At 42.0% G+C, this 24,983-nt stretch overlaps 3 protein-coding genes across 3 annotated transcripts in view; 2 read left to right on the top strand and 1 right to left on the bottom strand.

The window, feature by feature from the left end:
* PDE6B (phosphodiesterase 6B) overlaps positions 1 to 1,903 on the top strand; it is a 33,518-nt gene extending 31,615 nt beyond the window's left edge. Inside the window, exon 22 of the mRNA XM_074953598.1 lies at positions 371 to 1,903. Coding sequence (XP_074809699.1) covers positions 371 to 429 — 59 coding nt within the window. The 3' untranslated portion in view covers positions 430 to 1,903. The remainder of the gene's footprint in view (positions 1 to 370) is intronic.
* A 1,406-nt stretch (positions 1,904 to 3,309) lies between these two features.
* ATP5ME (ATP synthase membrane subunit e) lies at positions 3,310 to 10,584 on the bottom strand. Its single transcript, XM_074953609.1, has 4 exons — positions 10,439 to 10,584; positions 7,423 to 7,477; positions 5,473 to 5,571; positions 3,310 to 4,023 (listed from the first exon to the last, which is right to left on the bottom strand). Exons 1-4 carry the CDS (start codon positions 10,472 to 10,474, stop codon positions 3,998 to 4,000), a joined length of 216 nt encoding a protein of 71 aa, XP_074809710.1. The 5' UTR covers positions 10,475 to 10,584; the 3' UTR covers positions 3,310 to 3,997.
* Positions 10,467 to 23,815, top strand: MYL5 (myosin light chain 5). The gene is made up of 7 exons (XM_074953607.1): positions 10,467 to 10,647; positions 16,114 to 16,221; positions 17,304 to 17,379; positions 18,846 to 18,950; positions 21,575 to 21,653; positions 23,238 to 23,286; positions 23,677 to 23,815. Exons 1-7 carry the CDS (start codon positions 10,537 to 10,539, stop codon positions 23,776 to 23,778), a joined length of 630 nt encoding a protein of 209 aa, XP_074809708.1. The 5' UTR covers positions 10,467 to 10,536; the 3' UTR covers positions 23,779 to 23,815.
* The last annotated feature ends 1,168 nt before the right edge of the window (positions 23,816 to 24,983 follow it).

The following is a 24,983-nucleotide window of genomic DNA, read 5'->3' on the forward strand; positions in this document are numbered from 1 at the left end:
ATTTAGGTTTAATGCTTTTCCCCTGGGCCCAGCACAATTCCCATGTAAGTCTCTGGGAACTGGACTGAGCCCTTCATTCTTAATTCGTTTTTGTGGTTGATAAGACCATTCAAGGCTGAGATTGACTCCACCAGTCAGGGAGTTCATTATCCTGAAGCATTTTGAAGCACACACAGTTTTGTGTAGAAAATGGCTCTGAGCACATTGGTAGCACTTCACAATAGCTAGGAATTTATACCAGCTTCATCACTGAGAGCCTTCCAAGGGTTAAGAAGTAAAATGACTCAGTTAAAGACTAAAGGATTTCAAATTACAGTAGGGTTATAGCAGCTGCAAATGTATCTCTAATTTCTTGTTTCCTCCCTTACAGCAGCTATGACAAGTCGCAATGGAAGTACTCCCCCATCTAGAACCTGTTGTATCATTTAAACCTATTTCTGCTGGTGTATGAACTACGCACCCTGGGAAAGGTCTTGTAAGAAAAAAAAGTTACAGTGTACGAATATAAACTCTTAATGTAACCCTTTAATTACCTAAACTGGGCTCATCACCTAGCCATGGACAGGGCCTAGTTTTGTTTACCTGACCTGTGTGAGCACCCTTACTGCGGTCAGTGAGCCAAATTCTGCCCTCTTTCTCACTCCATACAATGCCACTGAAGTCACTGGGATGTACCATTTAAGACAGGGCAAAATTTGGTTCCATGAATTTACTTGCATGAGTAATGGCTGTAGCAGTTGTCCTGAAGTCTGAATTCCCCCTTCCCTACTCCAGACCCCCATGCATGTATTTACAGGGCCAGATGGTGAACTTTGTGCCCAATTCAACTGTTATTTATCTAGTGTGCAGCTAGAGGTTGGGGTGGGTAAATTGAGGCAGAATTAACTCCTTCAATGTATCTCACAGGACCACATGGACGAGCCAGCAATATGTAAAAGGGAAGCATAAAGACAGTCAGATCCATTCATCTCATAGGGAGAAAGATACCCTTTACTCAAATATTTGTGCTGAGATTCTGACCTCAGTTACGGCGGTACAGCTATGTAGTTATTCCACAGAAGTCAGACTGATGCCCCTAGAGCGGAGTTCAGGAAGTGGGCTTTCATCTAGACCAGTGTTGGTGAATCAGAGCACAAGAGAGTGTTAACAATAGAACAGTTAAATCATCTGTCCTTCTCACACATCAGTAAACTTGATCTTTTGAAGGAACTGAGCCAAATTCAGATCTGGTCTAAATAATTGCAACTCCACTGAAGCCAAAGAAACACCCATGAGGACAAGAATAATTCTGTAGGGGGGTTTGAATAGTGTGCAGTCAGTGCTACATGGGGCCACACATTGCAGGATGAGGATAAAACAAAATATTGAAAAGCTGCTCATTCCCTGAGCATGATCAGTTTTGTGCACTGAATGGGAAAAACATAGCATGTGATCATGTAATTAGAGTGTGTATCAATGCATAGGCACAAGGGTGCTAAATTAAAGTTGCCAAAGCAACCTTATATCTGGCATTCCTTGAGTGTTTGACTTTGCAACATTATTTTAATATAGTTTGTTCATAATGCAACTTGCCTGGCCAAAAAGTAGGGCGATTTTGATCAAAATAATAAGAACATGGCAAAGGAAACGATGGGGAAAGGATGTAAGGAGATATCTTGCTCTCCTCTTATTCAAGGTCATTCCCCTCCCCGCCCCAAAGTCACTGGCTTATGAGAGATTTACTATAGTTAAGTCATATTCTGTTTGCTTTTCTAAAAAAAATAAATACAGCACCTTGATACTCATCCCATCCTGTGCTTTTACACTTGTGACTCACATCTATAGATACTTCTAACTGAAGAGAAAGGAGAATGGGGTTGACAATGACATCCAATTGTCACTGAATGTCAGTAATGCCTGATTTACACCAATGAAGGAATAGACTGGTTGGTCTCAATTTTTTTTTTTTTTTTTTTTTTTTTAAAAACTTACATGCTCTGTATATTTACTCCTTTATTTTCACCTTCCCATTTTTATGTTGTGGTAAACCTTTTCCCCCCTGGAATTCATGTTTCCAATTTTTCTCATCACCCTCATTTCCCCCATAAATCCTCCCCCTCTTTTCTGACCTTCCTCCACTATCACTACCTTTCTGCTCCATCCCAATGCATACTCAGAGGTATTGCCCTCTGCTACTGCAAAGAATGGGATACAGAAATCCCTCTTCCCCTAGCTCAGTGGTCCCCCAACTTTTCACATCACACACCCCCAGGAACCAGGGCCAGAAGAGGGCTGTAGCTCCGGGTGTGTGTGTGTGTGTGTGTGTGTGTGTGTGTGTGTGTGTGTGTGTGTGTGTGTGTGTGTGTGTGTGTGTGTGTGTGGACAGGGGTAAGAGGGCAGAGGCTGGGGCCAAAGCTGCTGAGGGTGGGGCCATGGCCAGAGCAGGGCTGGGTGGTGCTCCATGGGGGCTGGCCCAGGCCCTGCCAGCCCCCCTGAATATTCCTCTGCACCCCAGGGGGGCACACCCCACAGTCTGGGGTACCACTGCCCTAGCCTCATGTAAGAGAGGAAACACATCCTGCCCCACCAAGGGAAAGGCACAGAGCTGTCTTAAGACAAGGTGAGGTCTGAGCACAGCTCTAACATACAAGTGTTGGGTTTACAAGAGCTCATACTATTATTTCTGCTTTAGTTTGCTATTAAATTGTGTTCACCAAGCATAGGATTATTCAGGCAGCACTGTGGCCTAAATATGTTCAATGGATGTTTATGGAAAGCAAGGGAATTCATCTACATTTACAGTGGTTATTTAAACAATATAATGCCTCTCTGCAGAAAAGGCAGGGAGTTAACTTTTGCTCAGTTGCCTTATTCTCAGTACATTAGCCACACCTTGCAGTGAAGAAGGCAGGAATCTGCAAGAATAAGAAGGTGATCAGCAGACTCATTAATGCATATGCTAAAGTGCTGAAGACCATATTTAGTCTGACATTTCCCAGTTACGTTCAAATGTCCTTATGGGGCTGTTCTTATAGACATATTAGAGTGCTGGCTATCCAAAATGGATACTTTAAACTGACCCACTCCAGAGTTCATAGCAGCACTGGAAGTACCTCTTTCAGAAAGTAAATTAGCATTAAATGTCAATTGATTTGAGGTGTAAATGGCAAGTATTTTCACCTGTCTCCCCAGCCCCCTCCATCTTTATATGAGTGAACTTTTGACATGAGACGTGTTTAACATCAGATGTTCACTTTAAGAGACATGTAATTACACTGATGGCCATAAGTTAGTTCAAATCCTGATACGGTTGTACGAAAAGAAGGTAGTGATCTTGAAAATATTAAACCCTTTAATCCATTGGGCGTTTACAGGTGTGAAGTTAGGAAAAAATTAAAAGTAAAAAAACTGAATACAAGACCTCAAGTTGACACTGTTCAGTCCGTAACAGTTACAGATGCAAAGTTTCCTGAGTTAGACTGTAAGGTATGCCCATTACAACGTTGTACCTTTTGATTTACTCATTAGAAAAAATTCATTTTCAAGACAGTTTTAGAAACACCCATCACTCAGTAACATAATGAGAACTGAGTACAGGCAGTCCAATCTGATGTTTGACACTGGAAAGGCAGTTCTGAATTTGAATACATGGTTAAAAATACAGGAGTTGTAGGCTTATGCTGTAGCAATGATTTTAACCATGGTTAAACTGGCTTTCACCCATCAAGACAGAGCCTCAATTAGTGACTTTGCATTTTTAGACATGTTGGGGTCACTTTAGCAGAAGGGATGTTATTGCTTTGTTACCAGATACATAAAGGAATATTTGCTTATTCCTACATTACATCAATAACTCTTACTTGTACTTTCTATAGTATATGCAAAAATCAATGAATTAATACTGTTCACAAGTATTTATTGATGGAAACAGTAAATATAGTGCTTAAATGAACTTAACATAGCTAATTCAGGGCTTCAGATTTTGCTGAAGATGAAAATGAGGTCCAATGCAATTTGTTCATTTCAGTATAGACTCTTCACTGGCTGAAAGGGAAGAGAGAGAGAGTCAGGTTAGCTCACTGCTCTACAATGCAAACACATCACAGATATATCAAAGCCTCTGTGAAGAAAAAGATGACCTCTTAAAAAAAAAAAAAAAATCTTGGAAGATTGCCAGTTCTCTCTAACCAGCTTTTAGCAAATGATTTTACATTTTCCCTGTGTTCACTCTGAAGCTGTTTGGTTTAAAGTTTCAATGTTTCAAAGATTCAGCGTTTCAAATACAGACATTCCCAAAGTGTAGTCTGTGCATAGCAAATTGGGCCACATGCTGCTGACTCTCTTCACTTCTAGTAGCTAACCTGCATTCAGTGAGCCAATAATATATGGAAAAGTAACATTTAAATATTTAATGCAAGTAACTGCTCTACTTACCACAGGGATGTTAGGCAATTGTTAATGGGAAGCAAGCAGTTTACCTATATTCCCACTCTCCATTATACGCTTTATGAAAATGAAGGACCCTACCCTAAGAAAAGAGTCTGGCAACCTCTGTACTAATAAAATGTGTGAGCTTTCAAGATTCATGTTCAGACTCTCTGAAGGTGTTGCTACTCCCAGGAACACACTTTAACCAAATTTAAGTTTCGCGTACCTAAAATTCCGTACAAGTCCCATTAGTTTTTTAAGTAGGCTGTTCCACAGCCAAGGCCAACCAACAGAGTCTGCAAGTGTTAAAAATAATTTTGTGTACCCATTCCATTACTGCCTCTACTGCCAGAATCTGAGAAGTAACTGGTGTTATTACACCAGTAAGTCAGAACTGACTTAGCACCTTCCTTTTAGCGCCCATTCTCACCTGGCATAATATAGATGTGAGAAGACAGTAAAGTCTTGTGGGCAAAATTTCAGCTTATTCTTAATATCTGGTGCTTATTAGTACAGACTTAATATGAAGTGAAAACTGAGACACAGAATGAGAAGGATCTTGGCATCATCATCTAGTTCAGCCTGTTGTCTAATAAAAATCTTCCCAAAGAGATTCTTCTTCCAATGAAAAAACTCAAAGTTTGATTATTTTATTGTCCTTACTTTAAATAAATAGGATTTATAAAACTATTTGCCTGTAATATAAAGACTTACTATTGAGTACTTGAAAATAACTAGTTTGTCACCATTTCTGCTGTTTAGGACTGTAATGTACAGTGTTTGTACTGTGTTTCAGCTTGGACAACTACATTAAAATAGGGTTTTTTTGAGTTTTATTTTCTGATAATCATGCACTAACACACTGATATCTGTATTTTCCACCATGCTGGTATTAGTTTTAATAAAGACATTTAAATGAAAAGCCATATGTGAAAACATTTTCATCCATGTTCATCTAAGCCACTTGACAGTGTCTATTTTTTTTTTTTTTAAAAACCTTCAAACAGTGTTTTTCTATGTACTTTTAGGATACAGAATGGGTATGCTAACATTTAAAAAAGATACCTTCTGCCAGTTCTTTTGCAATTCGTTCCAATTCTTCACGCTTCTTTTTCTCTTCACCTTCTATTCTCCTTTCCTCTTCAGCAACAGGCTTTAGGTAGTCTGTCATTGAACAAAAATGTTATTTACCCATAATCTTTTATCTACGGCTCTCTACACGTAAGACTTTTAGAAACTACCTCCTCAATGGGAAAAAAAACAAACTCATTTAGCCAGTGGGACTTTGAAAATTTGCATACAACTGGCTCCAGTTTTAAGTTAATTATCACTAAATACTTTAGAATTTTGCATCTTCAAGTCAGTGAAGAAATACATTTCATCTTCCACAGTGCAAACTTTTTGCAAGCTAATTAACAAGAGCTTAAGAAGCAAGTATTTCTGTTCTACCCAAGGCATTTAATGCAGACTCATCATCCTAAAACGGAAGGACTTTGACCTCATATACTTTTTTGTACCAGTGTAAATGAAGCAGTGCAAAAATCTTGTGTCAACATACTACACTGGTGTAAAACTGCATTAACTCTTTACACCAGTGCAGTGTTTATACTGGGGCAGCTATAGTGATGCAACAAACCTCAACACTTAGGGCGACGGTTTTCAAACTTCATTGCACCGCGACCCACTTCTGACAACAAAAATTACTATACAACTACAGGAGGGCAACTGAACCCTGAGCCCACCCAAGTCACACCATACCAGGTGGGGGGGAAGCCCAAGGACTTCAGTCCCGGGCGGGGGGCCTGTAACCTGAGCCCTGCTGCTCAGGCTGAAGCCCTCAGGCTCGGCCTTCGGCCCCAGGCTGTGGGGCTTGGGCAAGTCTAATGCCAGCCCTGGCAACCCCATTAAAAAGGGATCATGACCCACAGTTTGAGAACCGTTGACTTAGAGTGCACAATGCCATATATACCGACTTATGGCTCATCTCTACAGTGTTCTTTTTGTGAAACAGTGACTTAACTAAGATAAAAAACTGATTTAGTCAAAGTGGTTCAATCCTCTATTTCAGATAGTTTTGCATTGGTTACTCAAATGCCAATCTCTGATTGGCCAGTGATAACAGCCTCCCCCACCAGTTAGGTTTTCAAACAAGCACCTTTGTGCTATTCTCCTCTTCTATGCTGCCCTTGGGAGAAGCTTCCTGAAAAACATCTTCAAAGCTACCTCACATTCCTCCTTCAGGCTTTTCTTTGCCATGCCTAAATTTAATACTAACAAGAACTTTATGCACATGCCAGACAACATGCTCACCAATTTCAAGGTGCCATACAATATATATATATATATATATATATATATATATATATATAATTAAAAGCTTAATATTTTGTATATCCTCATGTATGCTCACTTTACTATTCAAGACATCAAACTAAGTAGACAAATTACCAACAAATGTTTAATTATACCTAATCCTTTTTCTATTGACTGGATTTAGCAAACATAATCCCAAATACACCAGCATCAATAAAGACTAATAAACTTCTGACTGTAATTTCAAAGTTTATATTCTAATAAAAATGATAATAAATTGTTTTTATATTCAAGCTGAAAAGAAAAGGTGGATGAAGTAATCTCTTTTATTGGACCAACTTCAGGTCACTAAAAAAGAGCTCTGTGTAGCTCAAAAGCTTGTCTATTTCACCAACAGAAGTTGGTCCAATAAAATATATTATCTCACCCATCTTGTCTGTCTCATCTGGGACCAACACAATTACAACACTGCAAAGAAATGAAAACACAGACTTATGTCTTATTCCGCTAATCACACTAGGAACTGATTGGTCAAAATAGACAGTCACAGAGTTTAAGGCCGGAAGGGACTACCAAATCATCTAGCCTGACCTCCTATACGTCAGAGACCACCAGAATATAGCAGGGTCTTAGATATTAGTGGCCAGTGAGTTAAATTTAATAGTTTCTCCTGCAGCAATAAATGCAGTTTTTGGCACTTACCATATCGCTTCTTCCCGTAGAGCATCCCAACCAGTAGGGCTGAGTACCTGGTGAACTGCCGAAGGAAGGAAATACTTTATTTTGCATACAGAGAGGGATGCTGGTTTTCTGGCTGCAGGACAGTGGAACAAGCTAGATGGTACCTGGGGCTTGGGTAGCTGAGATCCTAGGCACCACCCACCATTGGGAGGAGGAACAGGCACCAGCCCAGGGCTGGCCCCCACCTTAAAGCGTGGCTCAGGAGGGTTTCCTCCAGGCCAGCCCGGCTCAGCCCAGCCCAGCCCAGATACCAACCCTGAGCTCGCAGCGCCAGGTGTAGTGTAGTAAATTGCTCTGCATAGGAATGTGCTACTTACAGTGTACTGAGCATGCTCAGTACATCTGCTGAAGCCACTGCCCTTCACCCTGCCTTTATTAGCCCTAAGATTCTGGGGACTGCTTTTGACAGGGGTTAAAAAGTGGCAAAGGGGGTGAATCGGAGCTGGGGGTGGCCAGGGTCTGAGCAGGGGGTGGAAATGTACTGGTCGGGGGGTCAAGCAGCTGGAGGCAGCATTAGGAGAGAGGCTAAATGGCAAAATCAGGAATGAGGGGAGGAAGAGGCGGAGTTAAGCCAGGGGTGAGGCGCTGGCAGAGAGTGACAGGGGGCAAAACCTGGCACAGGCAGGGGTACAGGGGGTAGCAGTTACCCCAGTGAGACTGAGACACTAGTGCTTGAAAAGTTTGTCAGGGGGAGGAGGAAGAGGCTTTTTTATTTGATCCAAGTGGCTTTTCAGTATGGTCACACAAACTGAGCATGCTCAGTAACATCTGCTGAAGCCACTGCCCTTCACCCTGCCCTTATTAGCCGTAAAAATTCTGCTGACTGCTATTTACAGGAGTTAAAAAGGGGCAAAGGGGGCAAATCGGAGCAGAGGGGTGGCCAGGGTCTGAACAGGGGGCAGAAATTGACTTGTCAGGGGTTAAGCAGCTGGAGGCAGCATTAGGAGAGGGGCTAAAGGGCAAAAATCAGGGATGGGGGGGAGGAGCAGGAGTTAGGCTCGTGGTGAGGTGCTGGCAGAGGGTAAAACCTGGCACAGGCAGGGGCACAGGGGGTAACAGTTACCCCAGCGGGACTGAGACATCAGTGTTTGCAAAAATGGTGGGGGGCAAAGGGGCTTTTTTATTTCCCCTCTCACAGACAGCACCTCTCAGCATCAGCTTCCCAGGGCTGGGTTCTTAAAGGCACAGGCATCCCAATGTCTAGTCTTTGCAGCTCCTCTTTGTCTGATCTAACCTACTGAGGCTATGTTTGCACCAGTGGTTCTCAAAGCCGGTCCACCGCTTGTTCAGGGAAAGCCCCTGGTGGGCCGGACCAGTTTGTTTACCTGCCAGGTCCGCAGGTTTGACCGATCATGGCTCCCACTGGCTGCGGTTCGCCGCTCCAGGCTAATGGGGGCTGCGGGAAGCGGCACGGGCCAAGGGTAGCAGGTAGCATGGTCCTACAGATAGCATTTTCACACACACAAATGCTTGTAAGAAACTGCAAACTGTAGGGATGTGCTGCTACCTGTAACACTGCAATCTGATGAAGCTAATTCCTACAGATACCTATGGTGTGAGAAACTGCTATGTGAGACTGTTATCTGTAGGAATTAGCTACATAAGATTGCAGTGTTACAGGTAGAAGCACATCCCTACAGTTTGCTGTTTCTTACACATGTGTGTGAAAATGCTATTTGTAGGACTGTGCTACCTGCAGCAGTGACAGGTCCTACTTTGCTAAAAAAGGACATCTGATGTAGGTAATTCAAGCAGTCTCACATGTAAAACCAAAACGATAGCTTTCTTTAACAGTGTAACAAGTCTTGTGGGGGGGGGGGGGGGAGAGGAAGTGGTCATCTTGCCTTTAGTAAGGCTTTTTGATACAGTCTCCCATGATTTTCTCATAAACAAACTATGGAAATGCAACCTAGCTAAAATATGATGGGTGCAAAACTAGTTGGAAAACAAACAGTTCTGACAGTACTTATCAGTGATTCACAGGCTGAAAGAGCATAATGACTGGGGTTCTCCAGGGAATAGTTCTGGATAAAGTTTCTATTCAAAATCTTAATCAATGATTGAGATAATGGCATAGAGAGTACACTTATAAAGTTTGTGAATGATAACAAGCTGCACACATACAAAATGGGACATGATTTCCTAGGAAGGAGTATTGTGGAAAGGGATCTAGGGGGGTCCTAGTGGACCACAAACTGAATATGAGTGACCAGTGTAACGCTGCTGCAAAAACCAGAACATCACTCTGGGATGTCCACTCTGCTCTGCGCTTATTAGGCCTCAACTGGAGTATTGTGTCCAGTTGTGGGCACCACATTTCAGGAAAGATGTGGTCAAATTGGAGAAAGTCCAGAAAAGAAAAAAATATTTAAGATCTAGAAAACATGACCTATAAGGAAAAATTGAAGCATGATAACAGTTTTCAAGTATGTAAAAATCAAGTATCATCTTTTTACAAAAGCTGTTTCTTACAATCTATATGTATAAATAATTTCCACACGTCACAATTTCACACACAGTACAGTGCAAGAAGCTGCTACCTGTAGGGATTTGCTACATCAGGTAGCCGTTTACTACCATAGCAGCTTCTTACCGTCTAGCGTATCAGTAACTGCTACCAGTAGCACATTCGTACACGGAGCAGTTTACTACACGGCAGAGAGCGGCCCCCGCCCGCTAACGGACGACGGGGGCGCGAAGGCGGCGCCAAGGCCGGCCCGTTTCCCCGGACTGAAGAGGCGCCCAGCGCCAGCCGGGCCCGCAGCCAGGAGGCGGTTCAGAGACACGAACTAAGGCAGCGGGGGAGCGGCCGGCGCAGCCCGATCTGAGCCGATCCCCCACGAGGCACAGCTCTGACCTTCCCCAGGGTCACCTTCCCCCGCCCGGGCCCGGGTCGGCTCCGCCCCAGAAGGCTGGCGGGGCCGAGGGAGCCGGCTCGAGCCCCAGCAACCCCGGACAACGCGTCCAGCCCCATTACCTTGATGAGCGGCGACACCTGCACCGGGGGAACCATCTCGGTGAAACCGGAAGGAGCCGGAAGTGACGTGAAAAGAGAGCCCACCCCCACGGAGAATTATGGGAACGTGGAGGCGAAGGGCGCCTGCGGGGCTGCTGGGAGCGAGGGTGATTCTCCCTTCTTGGAGCGGGCGGGTCTGCCTAGCTCCGCCCCCAGCGCCTCACAACGAGGTAAGAACCCGCCCCTTGCCCTGCGCTTGCCCGGTAGAGCAGCCCAGGGCGGTGGCGGTGGCGGGGCAGCCTGAGAGGGGGAGCGCCCCGCCCCGGCCCGCGTGCAGAGCCGTTAGTCGGGCGCAGCGGGCGCGAAGGAACGTTAGTGGGGCCCCAAGCGGCGCCTGCGGCGGAGGTCCCCGCACCCCCGAAACCTCCTGCATTACCCGCCCCCTACAGGCTTACCCAGGCAACTGACTCACACGCACCAGAGTCCCACCTCCCCGGCGCTTGCATGTCACACACACACCTGACACACTTGCACGCCTGCCACATGCACACCAGAGCCCCCCCGACACTTGCACGTCACACACATACACACAAGACCTCTCATGCTTCTACGTGTCACACCAGTTTTGAACACTAGGCCCTGGCCACTTCTGCCGTTTAACACATTTTCCCCAGGCCCTGAATCTAGGGTGACCAGGCGTCCCAATTTTTAGGTCTTTGTCCCGCATCGTGGGGTGTGTGTGTGGGTGAGTGTTGCTTCTGCAACTCCGGCCGCTTTTTTTTTTTATTTTGCTTCTCCAATGTGTCCCGATATTTTCTCCGTTTAATCTGGTCACCCTACCTGAATCCCACAGAGGCAGTGGCCACCTCTGCCCTGCCGATCAGTCACTCCCCTGGGCACCTCTTCTGGGCAGGGAAAACAACAAAGGGCTTGCGTCTGACATGGTGTGTGTGTGCCAAGGACACGGAGTGCAGGGTCCTGAGCCCTGTGTGGGTTACAACCCACTTAGTTTGTGATGTGTGCAAATAAGGAAAGGTATATTCATCACCTATACACAGAAGGATATCGTGTCACATAAAATCACCAGATTTCCAGAACTGCGCCTGCTAAATGGCTGAGAAATTTCATTACTGAGGTGGGACTCTGGTGTGCGTGTGGCAGGCGTGCAAGTGTGTCAGGTGTGTGTGTGACGTGCAAGCCCCGGGGAGGTGGGACTCTGGTGCGTGTGAGTCAGTTGCCTGGGTAAGCCTGTCGGGGGCGGGTGACGCAGGAGGTTTCGGGGGTGCGGGGACTTCCGCCGCAGGCGCCGCTTGTGGCCCCAGTAACGTTCCTTCGCGCCCGCTGCGCCCGGTGACCTCATGTAGTAACAATCAGCCGGTATTTTTCATTCATTTATTTTTCTTTATCTCTACACGCCTTTTATTCTATATGAAAGAAATTCTAGGTGACTTTTTAAAAAAAATATTAAATATATAAAACCTGTTCCTGCAGCAGCTCTCTTAGCTTGAATTACCAACGGTGTGATGACATGCTAAAACAGTTAAGCTCTATTCCAAATGCCATTGACTCTAGAGGTGCAGATGAGCGAGAAAATCAGAAAAGAATCAAACTGAATGTATTGTCCCCAACTTGAAGAAGTACTGTATGAACTCCATCTACAGACATTTTTATTTAAATGACAAACAAAACATGTTTACAAGTGTTTCCCTTTGGTGCCAGGTTTCAGAGGGGTAGCTGTGTTAGTCTGTATCAGCAAAAACGAGGAGGCCTTGTGGCACTTTAGAGACTAACAAATTAATTTGGGCATAAGCTTTCGTGGGCTAAAACCCACTTCATCAGATTCAACCCTTTGGTGCCTACTCCTGCATTGTGAACTACTAACACAGACCAGCATGGCTGTACAGGATGTCCATTGCAGAATTGAAGTCTAACTTACATATTGTGGAAGGCACATGTGTATTATAAGAAAGTGTAGTATATTAGAAACTTTTTTGTGTCTTAGTCTAGCGTGCCACATTATCTGTGAAAGAAGCAGTCTCTCTCATCTCATCTCTCAGTAGAAGAGGCAGCTGCAAACACAACATTTGCTAATTATGCTGTATTCTGATATTCTCTGAGGGCCCTGGTTTAAGGACTGGTGTGTTATCTTTAGATTTTGCCATTCCATGCTTCCTGCTGATCCCACGTAAGAAACTATTTTTAAATAAAGTCCTCCTAAAAATCATCTCACTATACATTCTTAGAATAGCTTGAGGGAAAGCTAGACGGATTACATAGTTCCTTGTACAATTTCATACTAATTATGTTAATTAAGAACAGATAAAAGCAAAAGGTGTCTCATTAACAGTTACTTTGGATAGTTTATATTTTCATTTTAGAAAGCTTTATCCTGTGATTTCTAGGGAAATGTTCAGATAGCTATATTAAAATATACAAAAACCCTACAATTATATATTTATATCTACAACTTAATTTCAGATTGTTTCAAGAGGCTCTAATGCATGCTGGAATTATATTTTAAAATCCTCTTTATGCCTTTTTGTTTACCTTTTTCAGACCACCGCTAGAATCATTTAAATATTTTCTGTGCAATGGGTTGTGAAAGTCAAGTAAACAGAATAAGAATGAATTAGCCCTTTGCTGTGAGGCACTATTGGAGTCCTGCCAATTAGAGTTCCCATAGAGTTCTTCAATACAGCACAAGTTAACTATACCACACATAACATTTATTTCCCTTTGTAAGTTTATGTCTTCAACCTGGCTGGAAGTTCAAGATATTTTTTCTAAACTTTTTTTACTTACATTTATTTAAACTAACATGAGTTTGAAATGGAGGTGTCAAATCACATTTTTGCATAATGGAAATGTGCAACCTATTTGTGTGTGTAGGGGCAAAGTAAATTATTTACATAGTTCCCGTCTCACTTTTGAAGATACTTCAAAGGGGAGCAAAACCTCAAGGGAGCAGCTGCATTTTCCCATGGTGGTGGCAGCAGACCTGATTTTCTATTGTACTGCACCCTTGTGTAGTCATTCTTATGAAGCGCTGGTGTAGATGACAAACAGGTTCAGGGCAATGGAGAATCAGGCTCAGCATTTCCTACTTCTGTCCCATAAAACAAGAACAAAATTATACTTGATGAAATTAAAGCGCAACAAGATTAGAACGGATAAAAGGAGTGACTGCTACACATAATGTAGAATTAAGCCGTGAAACCCTCTGTCAATATTGTTGCAACAAAATGTTTAAAAGATTAGATATTTTTATAAATAGGAATGGCATCTGCAGATATATAAACTAGATTATCAAATCAAAGAGCTCTCACTGAATCAAGGCATAAGCTGGTCACTAGTTAGGTTAAAGAAGAAATATTCCCCCCTGTGGAATAGATTATGTAGTTAGATGAAAGCACACCACCACATCTTTCTCTGAAGCGCTGCCATAAATCACTGAAAAATAATGGGCTAGATGGACTGTTGATCTGTTACTGTATGACAATACCTATGTTCTTCACAATGTACACAGCTTAGAATATCCTGTTATAAACTGTACCCTGGATGTACTGCAACTTTGGTAAAATTCAACTTGTGTTTTTCTCCTATGCTCTTGGGAGGCAATCTTCAGTCCATGAACCAGCCTGAATAGCTGGGCTAAGGCTGTAGGGGAGTCATGGTGGGAAAAGGGAAGCTTGTCCCTGTCACAAGTCTGCAGAGCTGCTAGGGAAGGCTACTTCAGCCCTCCTCGAGACAAGAGCAGTGGAGCATACACACAGAAACCAGTCCTGTCACCCCACCACCCTCAAGACATCCCACCCTGAGTGATCATGCACGTGAAGCCTTTAGCTGACTCAATTCCACAAGAGAGATCCATGGCCTTTAGAATCCACCCCCTCTATGGAACAATGGAACTGCACTGCCACAGAGGCAGGGGCCTGATTCACTCCTCGCAGAACATGAGAAATACTAATATTCCCAGTACTGCTTTTAAAACCTACTGACAAAATATTTAATAGAGCTATATAGCTTTACTGATATCTTGAGAACAGAGCACTATTCTTTTTTCCCCGATAAATATCAATACTAAGTTTCCAGTAAAAATAAAGTTACTGGCAAAATTAGGCAAAGGTCAAGTTATGTATAAAAATATCCCCCAAAGCACCCACTGTCTTGAGAGGACATGGATAACTCTCTAACCAGTAATTTAATTATTTCTCTCACTTTTAGATATTTGCATGCATAGAGTTGACGCACTATTTTGATTTCCAGAGCTAACTAATGATAATATAAAATGAAATTCATTTAATTGACATTTCACAGGTAATTTCACACTAGGCTTAGTTCACTCAAAAACCTTGGATACATGAATTGTATTTATCTTTTATGAAAGGATCAGTTCAGTTACAGTCATGATTCTTTTATTTCTCACTTTAAAGCTGTTTCACAAAACACACTAACGTTTCATGGAGCTATGACTGATAATGTCACAGCATGTTTTTTAATGATGACTACTACATTTTTGAGCACCGAGGGTAGTGCTGAAAATGAAGTTGTATAGTTTACATTTAGTTATAGCTTTGAATGTCTTAAGATCATTTTTATATTTGCGTGTTGTATTTGTACAATTGGTATGTATTTTGTGTATCAATATGTTAGTTATATAATGGGAGCGGCCCCTTCAAAAATATGATTGGAGCAGGTGGAATGGGCTCTTGGAGGGACATGTGAGCATTGTGTGCTGTGTGTCGAGAGGTCTGCATGTAGGTTGGTAGGAGGGAAGGCTTAATTTGCAGGAAACTCCTCCATCGAAAAGTCAGAACGAAAACAACAATTAAGTTCTTCAAAAATAAAAGTCCTCATTGAAGGTGTATGGCATGACATGATTATTTGTTCCTGATAGCACCCGCAGCAACTTGCTGTACCTGTAAATAAACCATTCAAAAGATAAGGAATGCAATAGATCTGAAGGAGGAAAAAGGTAACATTTTTCCAAAATAATTATTTTTAAAGTCTTTTAAATCCCATACCTCTGCAGTTAAAAGAGACATATATTTAGGAGAATCCAGAGAAATTTACCATTACTGAGTACAGCTGCTATGCAGTGTTATGTATAGTAACATCACAGTGTGCTACCATCACTATTTTAGCTCATCACCGGTAATCTAGACAGCAGATCACTTAAGGAGATTTCAAGTATAAGCAACAGTTGTTTATCCACTAGAGACCAGGGAATATGTTGGAAGTCTGTCCATGTATGGAGCAAGTCTTGTGAGCCAGAAGTTTGACATCTCCTTTGGGACATGCTAGCTGCAAAGATTAGCCCCACCCCTCCCTAGGAGAGGCACTTTATAAAGTAAGATTCCCAAAGACAGCAAGGCACAGCAGCTCTCTCCAGTAACGATGGTAAGTTCAACCCATGTGGGAAACCATGGTTCTGGTGGGAGACCAGGGCATTTATCTGCATGATACTCCTAGGAAAAGGACTATGATTTGAGAGAGAGCATTGTGTTTGCAGTAATTTTGAAATCTAAAGTATGAATGTTTAAGAGTCGTATCTTAGCAAAGAAAGAAAGTTTTAACTTATGTTTTGCTGTTCTTCAAGTATTAATTGGAGTGTGTATTTCAGAAGAACAATGGAGTAAATGATATATTTATTCTTTCCCAGTGTAGATCAAAATTATTCTTTCATCTCTTTTCAGGCTAGCAGAAAAACCAAAAAGAAGGAAGGTGGTGCCAAACGTGCTCAGAGAGCGTCTTCTAATGTCTTCTCCAACTTTGAGCAGACACAGATCCAAGAATTTAAGGAAGTAAGACAATATAGGAGGCGTATATATTTGAATGAGACAGGTCACAGATACAGCATTGGGACCTGAATTTCTCAAAGGTTGTACATGTTCGGAAATGGGTTCTAGCCAGCTTGTTATATAAAGCACATTCATTAACTGACTTAAGAGTTAAACAGGATGGATTCTGGTCTGTGCCTTTGGTTCAGATCCCTCTCCACATAATATGAGGATATCCTGTGTCTTTGTCTCTGCCAAAGCAACAATTCATATCGTGTGCAGTGGTACTTAATGGCTTCAGCAATGCACTTAGCTCTTGGTTGGGAGTAGCCTTTTACTGTCTTATCTCCATCAGAACAACCATGATCAACACAGATCAATCACAAAGGATTTTCCATGGTACCTGACATGTTACACTCAGTGCTCAGCAAGCAGATATGGAGTGGGGAAAGGCAGATGAGCCAAGAAACAGGTGCCGCATGTACCTCCTCACTGCCAGCAACAAGAAAAAGTTAAGGAACAGGAAAGAGTGTGAAATAGAGTCATAGCCACAATATAATCATGAACACACTCAGAATATAATATTTGTGTCACATTGTTGTATTACCATGCAATGATACTGAGACGCAACAACAAAACACAATGTCTAAACATCAGTATGACTGTCTTCTGGTTCTCAGAGTCTGTTCAATGATCAAGTGGCTCTCCAGCAATTCCAAGTTGAGTAATATTGTTCTGGAAAATATTCAGCACCCTAGTATAACAGTTGTTTTAAAAAGAATTCATACTCACTTTACACTTATTATTAAAAGAGAGGGATTTGCAGTTTAAAGTATAATTAAGAGACAAAACAAAACCATCACTTTTTAGTAAGTAATGAAATGAAAATATGAAATATGACAAGTAAAAGCTTAGCACACTGGGCATACACATTTTTTCATGTAACTTTTTACTAAAGAATGTGTATTTACTGTAAAAAAATATAGGGAAATACAGTTCTCTCTTAGTTCAAACTTGTATTGAACACAGGTACACATAAAGCTTTTCTAAAGCTATAACAGATAAAAACATGAATATATTATGTGTATATTTATTCTGTCATGTAGGCTTTCACATTAATTGATCAGAACAGAGATGGATTCATAGATAAAGAAGACTTGAAAGATATCTATGCTTCTTTGGGTAAGTACACTAGAGTAGAGATATACTTTACTAATGTACACTTACTCACTTTAAACTCATAGTTGTAAGTGCTAAGTGGTGGACTATTTAACACTGTAAATATTTGAATTTGTAGACCTGATAGAGACAGAACATACCCAGAGCTCCAGAGACCCAACACCTTTTAACTTTGGAAGCAGATGGGATTGTAAACTGAATTCCAATTTCTCAGTTTACTCCTGTCTCTGTTAGGCCAAATTCTACAGTAATTTCTCCAAACACTATCAGGATTGTGATAGTGTCACACTATTAGTGCAGAAAATTGAAGGTTTCTTTTTAAAATGTTGAAGTATTTTAGGACTATAACTCCCACATTTTCCATATTTGAGCTCCACTAACCTATCCTTAGAAACCCCTCCCCCCCTTTAAAAAAGAGTGAATTAATATATTTTACGGCCAGAAGGGACAGCTATGATCATCTGGTCTGATTTCTTGCATGACACAGGCTACAGAACCTCACCCAGTGATTCCTGCATAAAGCCCATAATTTCTGGTTGAGCTATAGCATCTCTTCTAGAAATGATTGGAAGACTGCAAGTGATGGAGAATCCATTCTATCACTACCTAAGTTGTTCCCATGGGTAATTACCCTCACTGGCCAAAAAAATTGCATCTTCTAAATTTGTCTAGCCTCAGTTTCCAACAATTTTTCTGCTAGATTAAAGAGCCATCTACTGTAAGGAGGAAAGTCCTATGAAACTTGCATGCATGTATTACCTAAAACCAATCCATTTTGCATACTCTCCCTTTAAGCCTCTTCTGTTTTTTCTAGTTGACACCTGCAGATCTTGTTGGTGGTCATTAGTGGTGCCTCATGTATACATTTTCCCCATAATCATCCTGTAACTGGAAGGCATGATTTGTACAGCCATACAGCTTTATCAACTCCTTTTGACAGATTTTTGCAGCTCTTCTTTTCAGAAGCCAACTACAGCTATTGAACTCCATTCCCCACCCACGACAAAGTGATTCCCTGACTTGTAGAGCATTAGCAGTGCTATGGTACTAAAGTCATTTATCCAATCATAGAATATCAGGGTTGGAAGGGACCTCAGGAGGTCATCTAGTCCAACCCCCTGCTCAAAGCAGGAACAATCCCCAATTTTTATTTTTTTTTTCCTCCAGATTCCTAAATGGCCCCCTCAGGGATTGAACTCACAACCCTGGGTTTAGCAGACCAATGCTCAAACCACTAAGCTATCCCTCCCCCAGAGGGGATTCTATTTAAAGAATTGTAGGAAGTTACAAAGCAAAATAAAGAAAATAAGTGGAAAGCTGTCTTGAAATGGTTAAAGTATTTTGGGGGGCAATCATACAGTGAGTACATGTTGGTAAAGGTGCCTAGAACCAAAGATGGGTGCTTTGCCTATTATAACTCTAAATAGTATGGGTATTTGTACACTGAAAGACCTTTTCCTTTAATTTAGGTAAAACAAATGTAAAAGATGAGGAGCTAGAATCCATGCTCAAGGAAGCCACTGGACCCATTAATTTCACAATGTTTTTGAATCTCTTTGGAGCAAAGTTACTTGGTGAGTTTAATACTATCTATATCGGGGTGGGCAAACTTTTTGGTCTGAGGGCCACATCTGGGAATAGAAATTGTATGGCAGGCCATGAATGCTCACAAAATTGGGGTTGGGGTGCGGGCTCTGGGGTGGGGATGGGGATGAGGAGTTTGGGATGTAGGAGAGTGCTTCAGGTTGGGACCCAGGGATTCAGAGAGCGAGAGGGAGATCAGGGCTGGGGCCTGGGTGCAGGAAGGGGTGCAGGTTCTGGGGTGGGGCTGGGGAGAGGTTTGGGGTGCAGGAGGGTGCTCTGGGCTGGGAGTGAGGGGTTTGGAGAGCGGGAGGGGGATCAGGGCTGGGACAGGGGATTGGGGCGTGGGGAGAGGTGCAGGCTCTGAGCGGCGCATACCTGAAGCAGCTCCCGGAAGCAGTGGTATGTCCCCTCTCTGGCTCCTACGCGGAGGTGTGACCAGGCGGCTCTGAACGCTGCCCCATCTGCAGGCACGTTCCCTGCAGCTCCCATTAGTGTGCCAAAGGGGGCCATTGGAGCACGTAGGAGCCGGAGTGGGGCCATGCTGCAGCTTCTGGGAGCCGTGTGGTGCAGCCCCCAACCCTGCGCCCTGGCTGGAGCGCCGGAGTGGGACCAAGCCACGTGCTGTGGCCCCTGGCTGGAGCGCCGGAGTGGGGCTGAGCTGCGTGGTGCGGCCCCCGACCCAGTGCCTCGGCTGGAGCGGGAAAAGCCCCAGACCCTGCTCCCCAGTGGGAGCTAATGGGCTGTAGTTTGCCCATCCCTGGTCTGTATAGACCGTTATTCAGAAGTTCCTTAGGGCATGTGTATAATACAGACTTATGTCAATCTCAGGTAGACTTACAGCCACTGCAACCTCACCAGGAGCACTTCCACCAACAGAAGAGGGGCAGTGTGGGGAGCTGAGAGCCAGGGCTCAGCTCTGCACAGCTCTCCGACAGGAGTCCTGTTGTCCCTCCGGCTCTCAGCTCCCCACTTCCAGCTGGGAACAGGGGCAGCTGCTCGGGCTTCTCAGCTCTCTGAGCAGGGAGCTGGGCAGGCACAGCCTGCTGGGAGCAAGGAGCTGGGGGCAGCTGGGCTATAGCTACCCAGCTTTCTTGTCAATTTCATGGCCCTGGAGCCATGAAATTGACAAGACAGCCAACAGCTCATGTAAGTAAGGCAGTATAACCACACCAACATGAGCCCTATGCCTTTAGGGGAGGTGGAGTTATGTCAGTGTAGTAGGGCACTTATATTGGCGGGACGAGGCTGTAATGTGTACACTGACATAATTAGGTTGACGTAAGCTACTTTACTGTGTAGTGTAGTAGACCAAGCCTTAATCCGAACCTCCCCGTATGTCCAGTACCTTTTTGAAAAGGCTTTAATCATTTACTTCAACTTTACTGCTCATAGAACATTCTTAATGTTGGTAATTCTAAATGATACTCAAAGCTCACCTGCATCAGAGATGTCAATAGGTATTTTTCAATTAAAATGTCTGGGCACGTAGCAAGAGTCAGTCCTTACTCCATGGCAATAATGACATGTATTTGAAAAGGAAATTAGTGATTAACATTGACATGATCCAGCTGATATCTGCTAGAGATAGTGTTCTAACATGAGCTCCAGTTTTTGCCAAGTAATTCTTTAAGGTTTTAAGTTTTTTAACTGCTTGCAGGCAAATCTTTGTGAAACTTGTAATGCCATTTCGAGACCCTGGCAGAGTTTGCCCACCACTTGGGATGGCTCTAACTTCTTCCTAAACTGTCTTGCCATGCAACACTCTCTCCAGAGCAGACTCATCTATCCCCATTGTTGTTTCTTGGCTGCCACGCTGCTACTATAGCCATCCACCTCTGCTCCCTGGGGACTTCATAAAGCCTGTCAGCCCCAACCCCGCACTACACTTTACACAAATACAACAGCTAAACATTAATATATAACAGCAGCTGGGTTCTCAGCACTTTTGAAATATCTAACCAATTATTTAGACAACTAAGGATGGACTTGAGGCTATTTTTAGCTACCTATTTTTTTTTTAAATTGGCCTTACAACTCTAATTTTTATTCTTTTTATTATTAATTTACACAATAGAATTTGCTCATATTTCTTAGGATATCAGACTGATTTTCAAAATAATGTACGTATATTGTTCCCTGACTAAATGCAAATTACACCACTGCCTGATATTACAGAGCCTGCTATAATTCAGTGAAGTCATATTGACCAGTAAACATGTCATTTCTTGAAGGACCATAGACTAATTTACACCTGAGCAGACACCAGAAATAAAAAGGTGACCTTCATTTGATGTCTCAAAGAGGATGTATACACACCTGCTATTCAGAAGAGGCAGTCTCCCCCTCTCTTTTAAAAAAGTCTTAAAATTTTCACTCCCCCTTAAAATTGCTCAGTCAGCTTCATTTATTCTAATGGAATCCAAATACATTCTCTCATTTTTTCCTCCTCAAACACACCTCTGTAGCTTTCAAATGCTGTTACGTGTAGAGACAGCACTTCCAGTACCATAGACCCATTGTACTACTGGGCCTGAGTACTGTTCTTGTGAAAGATTCCAACCAGTGGGAAGTGTTTTATCAGCTGAGCCACACTGGCATCTGTTATTTTCTGCAGGTATGGATGGGGAAGAGACCATACTAAATGCATTCAAAATGTTTGATCCAGATGGTAAAGGACACATTCACAAAGACTAGTAAGTTTACTTCTGTGTTTATTATCAAGCCTATCAAGAATCATGATAGTCACATTATAGTAGGCAGTTGAGATCTAAGTATTTTGGATTATGTTGAGAATTAACTGGTAAATTAACAGGTTTATTCTTTCTTTTTCAGGTCACTAGCTTTATAATTTTCAAATGACTACATATTGTTAAATTAATAAAGTGCAGGAACAGAATGCAAGACCAGAGCAAATGAGTGACTTTGTAATAATGCCCAGGAAGATAATTACTAGTGCTTTTCCCCACTAAGCAAACCAGATACTGTTTAAAAACCTTATATTTGTAAGAAATTTATCTGTGTTCCATACATTTGTACAAGTGGACAACATTGAATTAAACTGTTGTATATTCAGTGACAATAAAACTATTAAAATAGTTTTCCTGCAGGGATAAAGCGTGGCAAGTTTACTTTCCATTCTCCTCTCTAGGGAGCATGCCAGAGACATTTTTTGTTTTTTAAATATTAGCTTGCATATTTAAGCTGTTTGCATAAGAAGCATCTTGAACATTTGCAGATGGGTGTTTAGTGTTTTTCACTAATGCTCAAGTTCCTATGAGAGGCTAAATAAATTTCCTTTATTAGCACAGCATGAAAACCTGTAAGTAGTAAAACCCAGTGGGTGCTTAAACTCTGAACTGGATTTGTATATATCCTTTTACTTTTTCATTGTCTAAGTTTTAAATTATTCGTCCCTGTAACTTTTTTTTTAATTAATCTTGGGCTTTGTGGTGTATAAACCTGAGACAAGTGAACTCCTCAGTCTCTCTCCCCCTCCGCACCGTATCACCCTCACTCCCCATCAGATCCATATCTTCCTTTACATCCTTCTTAATCCTGCAAAGGGCAGTAGCATGACTCTTCTAGGGATGCTTTCCAGCCAGATGCAACAGTTCTCTTCTTGCTGCGACATATAGGTGATCCTGCCTTATCTCTGCTAGGGCTTGACTGCACACTGTTTTGCATGAGTTTAACTAGATCTGTATACCTAGTTAAACTGATGCAACCCCACTACAAATTGCTATAGCTGCATGCTTAAGTGTTTATATCAGGATAGCTTGTGCCTGTAAATTTAAACTAATATTATCCAGGTTTAAACCAGTACAAAGTTGTACTGTTTTAATTAAATTGGTATTAAATTGCACCATTAGTTAAAGCACTCCAGCTTTGTACATAGATTGGACCTAAGTCCAAACCTAAGGAATGAGTAGAGAACAGCTGCTTGGATTCACTCTAGGCAAGAGTCCTACCCTACTTTCTGCTCAAAGGACACTCACTGCCCTTCCAAACTGGTACTTACTGAGCTAAAACCACAACTGAACAGTGTGCAGGTGTTATCTAGTTGGGAATTAGCCAGCTGTCTAAAGGTAAACAATTTAACTACACAGTAAATAGAATGGTAACAGAGGGGTTTTTTCTATAACTTAAAATATTCCAAAGACAAGGTTGAAAAATAAAGTATTCTATAATTATTTCATTGTGAGGAACTGTGACTGTGCTATCCTTACTCTGACTTAGCGTCATCTAACTAATCTTCTCTCTGTGTCTGTTTTAACTAGCTTAAAACACATGATGATGACACAGGCTGACAAATTCACTGCTGAAGAGGTTTGTATACTACAGTATCTGTCACTCAAGTGCACGTTGGTATATAATGACAGTTGCTTCCTAGAAAGGCAGCAAGACTATTCTGTTTAAAATAACGTCTCTTGGATGAGGGAAATGAGTGTTTTGAAATCCTTTTACTCAGTGGCTTTAGGAGTTACCACTAACCCATTGTTACAACATTCACATTGCAGAGGCCTACTGAATTACTAGCTAACAGAGCATCATCTGTTTCAAGCTGTTAAATGCTATTAATTTTTCAAAATAATTCAGAAATAAGAATGAGTAAGTGGCTGCAGATACTTGCTTCCATGCTGGAGTTTTAAGTTGGAAGTTGCTAAAACACTGCTTTGGAAAAACATAACAATGTTCTTTTCTTTTAATGGTATACAGATAGACCAGATGTTCAAGAGTTCCCCTATTGATGCAGCAGGAAACTTGGATTATAAATCGTTCTGCTACACTATCACACATGGAGAGGAAAAGGAAGAATAAAGAGCGCACACTTGTTAGTTGCATTAAATTCTCACATTGGGTTAATAAATAAAAATCAAACTTTTTTTTTACGCAGCTGTAGTGTTTTTTTTATGCAGCTGTAGCTCAGTTACCCATTGCTCATGCAATTTAAAAATAGCTATGTCCTAGTCTCCATTACTTTGGAGGGCCCAAGGTGAAAACTGCACCTTTTACCATGCTTTTTCATAGCAACAGTTTTGTTTTTGAGCTAACTCCATTCTCCTTAGCCCATTGCAGAGACATTTCATTTCAAATTTATGCCAGGCAAAATAAAACAGAGAAAGACATGCTAGCCGATTGTTTGCATTTTCTAAGAACCTATCAATAGGTAGCTATTAATGGCACCTGCCTCTTTGTACACTGTGATAGGTAATTATAAAAGTGGCCATCATTGTGGAATCACAGTTGCATTATGCTGAAGAGAGAGAACATTTGCAGAGGTCAGTCACACATTTGCTTGTTCCAGGCTGACTACTCTATTTTAGGGGCAAATGATGTTCTCTGGAGCAGTCAGTATTGCCAGAGCCACAACTTTCATCTTCCCCAAAAATAAACACACAACCCTACTTGTAAAGATTTTTACTTCCAAGAAATAACGACTTATTTTTACATGGATTAAAAATGGATAACATTGTTTGGTACAATCTTTCATTCTGAGTTGTCAATTTTCATTAGAGCAAAAGCAACATTTATAAAAACAGTTAAGAGCTGTAATCCTCACTGATTTTGAGTAGAAACCTGCTGTAAAAAGGTGGAGTTTAAACTATCCCATCTGCTTGACAGTCATGGAGTCCATAGTTCCTGTTCATTTGAAAATGCAGCTTGTTTCATCAGAATTTACAAAAAGACACGTCAGACCAATCTAAAGCCAACTCTCTTCCCTCTTAAAGGAACTTTCACGTCAAGTTTGTCCCCAAATGTAGGGGTTTGGAAAATTAAGTTGAATCATACCTGAATGGCTAATTTTAATTGAGTATTGTAAACTGGGTTATAAGCAGAAAAATGCTCTCTGTGGAAGGGACTCTTAAATCGTTGCTAGCCACCAGTCTTCCAATATAATTGGGGTTCAGAACAAAAGTGTTATTTAATCAACATGATTATGTGCGGCAGTGAGTTTATCTAGTTTAATTCACTGCTCTTTCAGAGCAGGAACAAAAACTGTTTGTATGACATGCTGCATTGGA

This window comes from Natator depressus, chromosome 5, assembly GCF_965152275.1.
Source record: "Natator depressus isolate rNatDep1 chromosome 5, rNatDep2.hap1, whole genome shotgun sequence".
In the NCBI taxonomy this organism is placed as follows: Eukaryota; Metazoa; Chordata; order Testudines; family Cheloniidae; genus Natator; species Natator depressus.

What these genes read in the sequence shown, in the direction of transcription:
- ATP5ME (XM_074953609.1), bottom strand. Translation starts at nt 10,474, where the DNA reads ATGGTTCCCCCGGTGCAGGTGTCGCCGCTCATCAAG. An exon ending in AGGTGTCGCCGCTCATCAAG is followed by an intron (nt 7,478 to 10,438) that starts GTAATGGGGCTG and finishes TTCCTTCGGCAG; the next exon opens with TTCACCAGGTACTCAGCCCT. An exon ending in TGCAAAAGAACTGGCAGAAG is followed by an intron (nt 4,024 to 5,472) that starts GTATCTTTTTTA and finishes CTTCCCTTTCAG; the next exon opens with CCAGTGAAGAGTCTATACTG.
- MYL5 (XM_074953607.1), top strand. Translation starts at nt 10,537, where the DNA reads ATGGGAACGTGGAGGCGAAGGGCGCCTGCGGGGCTGCTGGGAGCGAGG. An exon ending in CCCCAGCGCCTCACAACGAG is followed by an intron (nt 10,648 to 16,113) that starts GTAAGAACCCGC and finishes ATCTCTTTTCAG; the next exon opens with GCTAGCAGAAAAACCAAAAA. An exon ending in ACAAATTCACTGCTGAAGAG is followed by an intron (nt 23,287 to 23,676) that starts GTTTGTATACTA and finishes AATGGTATACAG; the next exon opens with ATAGACCAGATGTTCAAGAG.